Genomic DNA, 11,234 nt, shown 5'->3' on the forward strand with positions numbered 1-11,234 from the left:
GAGGATCTGAGAGGATGGTGGTTCAGATCCACTCTGGGAAACAATATTTAGGTTTTCCATGGTTTCCCTAAACCACTAATGGCAAATGAACAAACATGCAACAGAGTACCACCCCAATCTTTTCCCAGTCAGAGGTTGTGTTCAACCCTTAATGACATCATTGTCAACAGTTTTAATTATAATGTTCCTTCCTACCCTTTTCTTAAATTGTAAAACATGAGAGCTATATCTCAGATATATTTGCTTCATAAAGGTGATTGTGATGAGAGCATGTAGAGTATAATGTTGTGTCTATGTGATATGGCTTTGATGGCAATAAGAGAGAGAGAGAGAGAGAGAGAGAGAGAGAGAGAGAGAGAGAGAAAGTGAAAGATGAAACCTAATTATAATTCAGAGTCTCTTTCTCTCTAATAGCACTGGGGTAGCTGCTAAACTGAAGAACTCAAAATTACCTAGAAATCACATTCTGCATTGCCACAAATTTACTAAACAATCATTCCATTTTCCACCTCATCTGTTTTATGATTACAGTCATTTATTTCACATAATCAGCTGATTTCAGTGATGTGCCATTTTCAGCTGTTGTAGAAAGTTTTAATGATGGATTCACTGATGCACAGTATTCAGATTGGAAACTTTACATCACTACCTAGTCTCTCCTAGTTAAGCACAATCTTGTAATAAATATTTCTTCAAATATGAGAATTAAAACAGCCTACCACTGAGTCGAGCACTATTGCTCTAGTGGTTTGTCTTGACTGCAGAGTCAGCTCATACTGAAATTAATTATTTACATTTTTGCAAAGTGCCATCCCACCAACAGATGGAACATACTGATTTTCACAGTGCAAGATGTCGTAGAGTGAAGACAGACAGTCAAAAATAACTAATACACTCCTGGAAATGGAAAAAAGAACACATTGACACCGGTGTGTCAGACCCACCATACTTGCTCCGGACACTGCGAGAGGGCTGTACAAGCAATGATCACACGCACGGTACAGCGGACACACCAGGAACCGCGGTGTTGGCCGTCGAATGGCGCTAGCTGCGCAGCATTTGTGCACCGCCGCCGTCAGTGTCAGCCAGTTTGCCGTGGCATACAGAGCTCCATCGCAGTCTTTAACACTGGTAGCATGCCGCGACAGCATGGACGTGAACCGTATGTGCAGTTGACGGACTTTGAGCGAGGGCGTATAGTGGGCATGCGGGAGGTCGGGTGGACGAACCGCCGAATTGCTCAACATGTGGGGCGTGAGGTCTCCACAGTACATCGATGTTGTCGCCAGTGGTCGGCGGAAGGTGCACGTGCCCGTCGACCTGGGACCGGACCGCAGCGACGCACGGATGCACGCCAAGACCGTAGGATCCTACGCAGTACCGTAGGGGACCGCACCGCCACTTCCCAGCAAATTAGGGACACTGTTGCTCCTGGGGTATCGGCGAGGACCATTCGCAACCGTCTCCATGAAGCTGGGCTACGGTCCCGCACACCGTTAGGCCGTCTTCCGCTCACGCCTCAACATCGTGCAGCCCGCCTCCAGTGGTGTCGCGACAGGCTTGAATGGAGGGACGAATGGAGACGTGTCGTCTTCAGCGATGAGAGTCGCTTCTGCCTTGGTGCCAATGATGGTCGTATGCGTGTTTGAGCCCGTGCAGGTGAGCGCCACAATCAGGACTGCATACGACCGAGGCACACAGGGCCAACACCCGGCATCATGGTGTGGGGAGCGATCTCCTACACTGGCCGTACACCACTGGTGATAGTCGAGGGGACACTGAATAGTGCACGGTACATCCAAACCGTCATCGAACCCATCGTTCTACCATTCCTAGACCGGCAAGGGAACTTGCTGTTCCAACAGGACAATGCACGTCCGCATGTATCCCGTGCCACCCAACGTGCTCTAGAAGGTGTAAGTCAACTACCCTGGCCAGCAAGATCTCCAGATCTGTCCCCCATTGAGCATGTTTGGGACTGGATGAAGCGTCGTCTCACGCGGTCTGCACGTTCAGCACGAACGCTGGTCCAACTGAGGCGCCAGGTGGAAATGGCATGGCAAGCCGTTCCACAGGACTACATCCAGCATCTCTAAGATTGTCTCCATGGGAGAATAGCAGCCTGCATTGCTGCGAAAGGTGGATATACACTGTACTAGTGCCGACATTGTGCATGCTCTGTTGCCTGTGTCTATGTGCCTGTGGTTCTGTCAGTGTGATCATGTGATGTATCTGACCCCAGGAATGCGTCAATAAAGTTTCCCCTTCCTGGGACAATGAATTCACGGTGTTCTTATTTCAATTTCCAGGAGTGTATTTATATCTGCAGGTTGTTACTATTCCACAATTTTATTTTTGTCTTTGCAGGTATACTTGGAACCTTGACATCCGTTCTGACAGTGTACCTAGGAGTTCATGCTGGTAGAATCCTTCAGTGCTATAACTGCACTTTTATGAGAATCTCCCGCTGGTTGTCATGGGGAGTGGTTACTGTGAGTCTATAAAGTCTCCTGTTTAAATAATATTCTCTCCATCCTTCTATCTCTATTAGTATGTCATTTACTTATTAAAAGAATAGAATGTAAGGAAGAATTATAACAGGCTGTATCAAAAAGAATCAACTGATTTTAAAAAATCATAACTGTCATGTTATTTGAGACATAACTATCATGTTATTTGAGACATGTGCATGTACAACATACTGTTGGAAAGAGCAAACTCTTGAGTCTTATGTGGTTCCCACTAGGTAGCAGCAGTGTGCACCCATTTCAGTTCTAGAAAAAATGGTGTTGGGACAACAGATAGCATTTTGTGTTGTACATTATATGCAGTGCGGGTCAGTGGTAACAGTTTAGCATGACTTTCGTACTAGGTACTATAGTGTGGATCCTCCTACAGCACTGAGCATTAGATGATGGCATGAAAAGTTCTTAGAAACAGTGTGAAGGAAAACTGCTGGGCTGTCCTCAAGTGTCTGACACAGATGTCGAACGCATCTACCGTAATTTCACAAGGAGTCCACAGAAATCCATTCACCATGCAACTCGATAGCTCAACATATCCCTGAACTCCATCTGGCATCAACGTTTACACATGAAACCTTACAAAATTCAGTTGCTGCAAGCTCTTCGTGAAGGTGACAGACAACAATGTGTGGCATTCTGTAATTTTGTTCTTGGCAAGTTGGAGGATGACAGTTTTCTTCCACACTTAGTGTTTAGTGATGAGGGAACATTCCACTTAAATGGAAAGATGAACCATCATAATGTGAGTATAGAACAACCACATGAAGTTGTCCAACATGAGAGGGACTCTCCAAAATTTCATGTGTTTTGTGCAGTTTCACAGAAAAACGTGCATGGTGCATTTTTCTTTGCCAAGAACACTGTTACAGGAAGCAAATATATTCATATGCTTAAAAACTTTCTTTTCCCACAGTTGGAGGCTGATTCAAATGACTCATCACCACACTGGAACTGGAAGTGCAGGAATTTTTAAATCAAAGGATTACTGAACAATGGATCAGTTGCACTGGACCAAATGATTCAGTCTTACATTACTGGCCTCCAAGGTCACCAGACCTGACTGAATGTGATTATTTCTTGTGGGGGTTTATAAAAGGCTCTTTTTGTATGCCTCCTTTACCAACAACAGTGAATGAACCGAGACATCACATAACAGCAGCTGTGGAAGCTGTAACTCAATACATGCTCACTGCAGTGTGGGAATAATTTGAATACCGCATTGACATATGCCGTGCATCTCAGAGGGGGCATATTGAACACCTATGAAAATGTAAGAGAAAAATCTTTTTGAGTTTCCCATTCATCAAAAAACAAAATTAATTATATATGTTTATTAGTTTCAGAAATATAGATGTGCCAAATTGGATGATTCTTTTTGATACACCACGTATATTAATTAAAGCACTGCAGTTTTGATTATATACTTCATTTTGAGATTAAACGGGTGTAGCAAATTATGGTTAAGAGTCAACTAACAGGATTTTTTTTAGATTCATTTATCTTGCTTGTTTTATCAATTATTCATGAAAATAACATTTCATTCAAAAATTACACAGGGCATATTAGCTGGAATCCTCTGTCATTTCTCGAAAGAAGATGGAATCATCCCAGTCAATAAGAGTCTCTGGTCCCTATCATTTGTGCTGGCAACTGCAAGCATTGCTTTCCTTTTGCTTAGCTTATTGTACTTTGTGGCAGACTATCATGACTGGTGGAGTGGAGCTCCATTCCTATATGCAGGTAAATTAAGACTCATTTAACAATATGTTCTTACTGATGATATTTTGAATACATCACGATTTGTAACTGCTGTCAAAAAGTGACTTTTGGCAAATATTTATCACCAATCTTTATAAATATGTAGGCTCTTTTAATACTAGAACAGCCGCGCGGGATTAGCCGAGTGGTCTAGGGCACCACAGTCATGGACTGTGCGGCTGGTCCTGGCAGAGGTTCGAGTCCTCCCTTGGGCATGGGTGTGTGTGTTTGTCCTTTGGATAATTTAGGTTAAGTAGTGTGTAAGCTTAGGGGCTGATGATCTTAGCAGTTAAGTCCCATAAGATTTCACACACATTTGAACAATAATAGAACAAAGTTGCCTTGTGTAGAATGAAGCAAACATTGGTTGATTTGTCCTGTACCTTATCCTCTCAATCTGCCAGTCATTTCTCACATAATTCAAAGGTTTATAATGGCAACATCTAATGTTTCTTCCTCCTTTGTTCTCTTTGTGATATTTCCAGTTTTAATTTTTTAAATAATAATTACAACTAGAATAGTGTGTGAAAGTTAAGCGTAAACAAAGAACAAGTGCTTATTTTCTGAACAGGATTGATCTCATTAAGCTTACAGAGCAAGATATGGCTTAATCAGAAGCCATTTGGGTAACAAAGCATATAATTAGAAAACTTACGAAAGCGAAGAGAGAAGAGTCAAGGAAAAGTTACTGAGGTATTAATTCCCTTCCATAGCAGCAAAATTATACACTTACACTTCGATGACATATATTCTTAGAATTTGCATAGCATGCTCTCTGTATTGATCAAATTAAAAACTATCACTTGTCTATTTCATCTTCTGACAAAAATGTGGTAGGAAGTCTGGAACAGTCCTTGGTGGCAGCTAATGAACTGCAGTTCACCTGTTTCAAGCTTCCATAGGATTCAGATCCAGGGCTCCCCATCTGATGAATGTCTTCACCTATGGATCCACCAAGCATTTCAGTACAGGCAGGCATTATATGAATATGTCTCAAATAAACACATTTCCACATCTCTCTACATCTAGGGATTGGTAATATTCATCCAGCCATGAACATGAATATGTATTCATGTACTCCCATTCATTAGTATCTCACCTCAACCAAACTCATCTGTTTCCACAAAGTTGATACCATTTACCTTTAAGATGATGGTATACCAAGAATCTTTCTGCAAACTGGAATGAGATCCATGTGTGAAGAGTTCAGTCCATCATTCATTCATGGTGCAGTTTGACGTTAACCATTCCACAATGAACTGGAACATATCTGCAATGCCAAAAGCTTGCTGTGAGGGGACTGGTGAACACTGCCAGTCATCCATAACCATAAGCTTTTTGTATGCTTCAGCAAACACTGTGTGGTGTGCGATGGAATGTTGTTAGTCATAAGGGATGGGAATCTTGGCTGATCTGCTCAGATTGTGACAACGGTGTATTAAATGAAACTCTACTCTAAATGTGTGTTATGTACTGAGAGGGTGGATAGCTGTAGAGGCAAAACTGTCATTAATAATCAACCTATAGGGCACCTGCAGCACTCTGTTTTATTAGCCTTGTATATGAAATATTAAAATCTAACCTTCCTTCCTTCTTTGCTGAGAATGGTGGGGCTCTGTCTGAATCATCCTTTATTTCCATAGCTCCCCAAAAGAGAAGCATAGTTTTCAATTCCTCTAATAATATCTTTCCGACAGCTTGAGTGTACTATCTGGGAGCTATAACATCCATTCAGCTAAGAGGTTTCTGTATAGCCATCTAGAGCTTCAGCTAAGAAAAGGTCACTCAATTTGAACAGAGCTAAGGATGTTGCAAATTGCATGTATTTCTTACTAATTAGAATTCCAGCAGATTCAAAGTATTGTTTCATTGCTCTCTGAAACCATTTTATTACTTGCACAGTTTCCTTCCCAGATACTCTTTGTACCTGACATGTGCTAAGTCATTAGTTTTTGTATTACTCCAATTTATTACACTCTCATCCCTACCTTGTTATCCATCCCCTCCTCACCCCACACGTTCCCCCTTACCTCCACCACTCACTTTGGATTGATGCTCACATAACACAGTTCCAGTCCACAGTCAGACCACAGGAGCCAGAAATAGTGCCCATTGGTGTGCACGTTGTGCTTATGTGAATGTGTGTGTTCTTTCTATTTCTGTAGGCCTTTTGGCTAAAAGCTTAAATGTTCAGTAGTCCTTCCTTTGTGCTTATTTGTGACTCAGTACCTCCTCTATGTAGTGAGTAGCACTCTGTCCTTTTTATAACACCTTTAAAACATGTCTTTAACATTTGCAGGGAGCAATGAGGCCATTTGGGATTTGTGAAAGGCATTTTCTTTTAGAAATGGGTGTGCCAAATATTGATATTTTACATTAAGATGAGAATAAAAGCCCAGATTGGGTTCTTAAGAGCCTCCACATGGCTGGTGGCACAGTATACTCACGATTTCAAAGTGCATCTTCCATGTCCGGAACCCACGTTCTGGCTGTAATCAGATGCTCTGTTAATGTACATCTTGTCCAGCCTGTACTTAACTGACATAGCAGCAGCCAGTATAGAGGGAGACAAACACACACACACACACACACACACACACACACACACTCAGGCACACATGCAAAAGGATGGGGCAACGTGGAGGATCTTGGACATGGGACATGCAGACCAAAGTGTGGGGTTGGAAGGTTGTGCAGGGCATATACTTTTTCCAGATGAAGCATACATACCCAGTATTTCAGTATGATGTCCTTTACCAATGTTGTGACTGTTTGCAAGCAATTTTATTGTGCATTAGACTTGAGCCATTGACATGTCACTATTATGTCCCAACACTCATTATTTTATAAACATAATTGTTGCCTTAAAAAACTACAGTTGTATCACCAGAGGCAGCACAGTATTGATACATGAAGTAGGCAGTGATATGACTGCACTTTTACAAGCTTCAGTGAAACAGTATGTGGTTAACGTTTCTACTTACAGTGGCAAAATATGGGTGGATATTTTTTCATTTTCACTCACATTCATTTATCTCTTCAAATCAGTTTGACAAGTATCATTAGTGCAGATCTAGATGCATGCAAGCAGTTCCATCTAGAGGGTGAAACTGGCATATCCACATGTCATCACCAGTTGTGCTGTTAAATACTGGTTTCAAAATGCCAGAATTAATCCTACCCAGGACTTGGAGAAATGATGTGTTTGATATTGTAGTATCCATTGACTGTAAGCCTTCCTTGCAAGAAGCTTTCAATAAGTTCTTCATTGTGGCAGCTGATAACAAGAATACATTGTATGTGCTGCAATATGTAACCAGTATCAAGTTCAGTTATTCTTCAAGTACAGGAGACATGCCATGTGGAAGCCTTTCTAACACTTCTAGTGCTGTATGTTGATGTAACATACTGCAATAGATATAATTATCTTGGTTGGACATTAGTAACACACTTATTTTCAGCACAGAACCCTTCACATAAACAGAAGAAAAATATAACAGGGCCATTGTACTGCAAATCACAGTTCTGATAATGGAGATGATAAAATTTGTAGTGTGGATAACAGAGAATTGCTTGGCTGTCTTAAAACAATGACACATTTTCTGAGACACAGTCATCTGAATTCATATATAGTTCTAGTGGGACTGTTGTAATAAAGCTAGGTTTACATAGCATTGGTTGCAATCCAGATCAGGGCATTCTTTATCTCAGTGAGAGAGAGTGAAGGTAGAGGGTAGAAGTGGCGGGGGAGGGGGGGGGGGAGGGGAGGGGGGGAGAAAGCTCAACACGTCTTACAGTTTAAGTAAAAATCTTGAGATTGCTGATTGTGGCATACAAGGAACCAGTGAGGCAGACACAACATTATTTCAGGATATTATTAAAATCCTTTTGGTCATTAGACAGCATTATTCTTCCTCTCCTTTTTCTGCTTCACTTCATGGATTAACCATTCTTGCCTGTTCTAGCTTCACAGTTTTCTGCAGCATGTCCTGGGCCATTCTCAGTCTCATCTTCTTGCCACACATAATCCAATACTGCCTTGGGAAGTCTGAATTTTACATTCTTTGTAAATGGTCAGCCCAGTTCTCTCTATTATTTAATATTTTCTGGTGTATTGATTGTATAATTAATTCTTTTCTAATCTCTTCATTTCATATCTTAGCTACACTCTTCATCCCTTGATACCCCTTAAAAACTTCATTTCTGCCTATTGTATTTTACTCAGTTGCTTTTGAGTCAGACTCAGACTTTGCTGCTACAATAGCTATGGGGGAAAATCGTTACTTTATAAAATTTAATTTTTGTTTCTTTCCTAACTTTATTTTCAAGTGTTCTTTGAAGTGTCACACATACAGCTTGAAAACTAAATAGGAACTATGTATCAATGAAAATTCAGTGGGTCTTTTCAGGGTACTGAAAATAAATCTTAAAATTTTGTCACCTCAAAGAGGAATTTTAGTTCAGTCATAACATTAGCTTTCATTTTAGTGTTGCTACGGGTTAAACAAAATGGCACAGACTAATGATCGAACATATTTTATTCAGATTGACACTGGTCTTGGAAATGTGTGGCCTAATACTATTTTCAGGCATAAGCAAACAGTTTAGCGTGCTGGCTTAATCATTTCTGGTATGAGGGAGACGGAAAGAATTTATAATATGAAGACTGAGCATTTTGTGAAAGCTATGTATGTTGAAATGCTTTATTTGTGAACAAGTTGAGCATTACATTTACTTTGGAACAAAAAAAAATTGTAATCAGGCCTTTAAACCCCTTATAAAATCCAGTACAAACCCTTGCACTGGGTAGAACAGAAGGTGAATATTAATGTAATACTAAAGCTATTGTTGTGGTAGTTCTAAGTCATGTTTATCACAGTATATGATTCAAGCATAAAATATCCTGCTGCAGTATATTCACAGTAAAAATCTCCTGTAAGAAAAAGCATTGAATTGGAAGTTATGAATCTCATTGCATATATATCTGATAATTTCTGTCTACACTGTTTTAATTTTTTGCTTTCATAGCGTGCTTCTTCATGAAAATGGACAGTTTTGATAATCTTACTTGATGCTTTATTCGTTTTAAGAACATTATTTTCTTTGTTGCTTGTTTATAATGTTTGAAAAATAATTGGAAAAGTTACTACTGATGAAACTGATTGGTTATTTCCATTATTTAGGCATGAATTCACTGGCACTATTTGTTGGCCATAAGATGACAAGGCATGTGTTTCCATGGAGCTGGAAACCTTTCTACAATAATCATTCTGAGCTGTTGGCCATGGATATATGGGGTACTGCTCTGTGGTTAATAATAGCATATTTTATGTATCGAAAAAATTGCTTTGTGACTGTCTGAGAAATGTTACTAAGAGACTGATTTTAAATTATATACATGACACACAGGCATGATATGAGATGAATACTCAAGGATATAGCTTGTGCATTATTTATTGTCAGTGAGTAGTCTACTACAAGATACACAAGAATTGATTGTACAGCACATCAAAAAATTTATAAGTTGATTTTGATATCTTTTTAGTCTTTGTTGAATGAACCAGAATTAATAAATTCTATTGTCCTCTCAGCACAACACTTGACAGGTTTACTGTTAATTATTGTTTTCTGAATAATGTGTAAAAATGCATATCCCAGTTGATATTAATTTTGAGACAGCCGTCATTTGATTTTAGATGTTTTATGGTACTGCAGCACAAAAATTTTATATTTTACAGTTCTGTTGGTTCAGTGAGGATTTCATAAGCACTCCTAGTAAATCATGAGGTTACATTTTATTTAATGTTTTCTTCCCTCAATGTAAATGTTATATTCCATCAAAAGTCATTATGTTTTTGTCAACAAATTATTTTATCACTCAGGTGGTTGGATTTCATCGTATTTTGTCCTCTTTCAATATCTGCACTTTAGAAGCCACCCTGGAGAGCTGACACTTTATTTTACAAATACGTTTGTGATTATTTTAACATTTTGGTCTCTTGTCCTTATCCCTTTTAGCTTTGTATTGTTTTAATGTTGCTTAAAATGTATTCATCGCTGTTGCCCTTGAAAGGGTCCCTTCCTAATTAGGAATACTGAGTCTATCATTTATGCAGTGATGTGAATGCTTTCTCAAAACTTGTATTCATGATTTTGTGCCTCTTAAACTATCACTTGCAAATGTACACACCTCTTACATATAAAACAGAAATTATTTGCAGTTACCTAAGAAAACATCCAAGTGCTTCATGAACAATTTAAAATTCTTTAAAACTGTTCTGTTACTCATTTTTGAATAATCAAATTGTAAATTATTATGGTGAACACATGAACATAATGTGGTTGGAGAAGTATTGCACATTCATCATGCTAATGACCATCAGTATATGTCTTGTGTTTTGTTTTCAAGAGGTGGAAATATTTTAAACAAATTCTGAACACTGCAGGCTCTAATCATGTGGTCATAAATGTGCAAATAATTCCATACCACAGAATTCTCATGGGAGATCAGGAATGTTTTATGTAAAATGAAATCTGGTAAGTAAACTATAATAGTCTCACTAGACTCATGTTTCAGTTCCATATTCTTCATACACAAACAAGATTAGCACATGTTGTGACCATGCAAACACTTTCTAAAGATGTCTGAATCAAATAACAAGTCATAAGCTCAGAATAAAGCCCTCATGAAAGTTCTCAGTGTGGCAAATTTAAAATGACTGAATGGTAGCAGTATTGCAGATACAATGTGCACTTTTGTGCTCACTAAGCAAGGTGGCACTGAGATCAGCTCACTGGACTCAGATTTAGGCAAAGGCTATTCAAATCCAACTATGCCCACCCAGATGTAGATTTTTCATGATTTCTCTAAACTTCTCGGTGCAAATGCCAGGATGTTTCCTCTGAAAGGGCACAGTAGATTTCCTTCCCTGTCCTAAACAAAATGATTTG

The 11,234-nt window shown here is 39.4% G+C and overlaps 1 protein-coding gene across 1 annotated transcript; it reads left to right on the forward strand.

Annotated features, from left to right (window-relative positions):
* Positions 1–600: 600 nt before the first annotated feature.
* On the forward strand, positions 601–9,775 carry LOC124603195 (heparan-alpha-glucosaminide N-acetyltransferase-like). Its single transcript, XM_047136382.1, has 5 exons — positions 601–619; positions 765–857; positions 2,368–2,492; positions 4,082–4,265; positions 9,467–9,775. The coding sequence occupies exons 1-5, from the start codon at positions 601–603 to the stop codon at positions 9,643–9,645; spliced, it is 600 nt and encodes a 199-aa protein (XP_046992338.1). The 3' UTR covers positions 9,646–9,775.
* Positions 9,776–11,234: the final 1,459 nt, after the last annotated feature.

Source organism: Schistocerca americana, chromosome 1 (genome assembly GCF_021461395.2).
Source record: "Schistocerca americana isolate TAMUIC-IGC-003095 chromosome 1, iqSchAmer2.1, whole genome shotgun sequence".
In the NCBI taxonomy this organism is placed as follows: Eukaryota; Metazoa; Arthropoda; class Insecta; order Orthoptera; family Acrididae; genus Schistocerca; species Schistocerca americana.

Coding starts and splice junctions, on each gene's coding strand:
- LOC124603195 (XM_047136382.1), top strand. Junction 2,493..4,081: donor TGTCATGGGGAGTGGTTACT/GTGAGTCTATAA, acceptor AAAATTACACAG/GGCATATTAGCTGGAATCCT. Junction 4,266..9,466: donor AGCTCCATTCCTATATGCAG/GTAAATTAAGAC, acceptor TCCATTATTTAG/GCATGAATTCACTGGCACTA.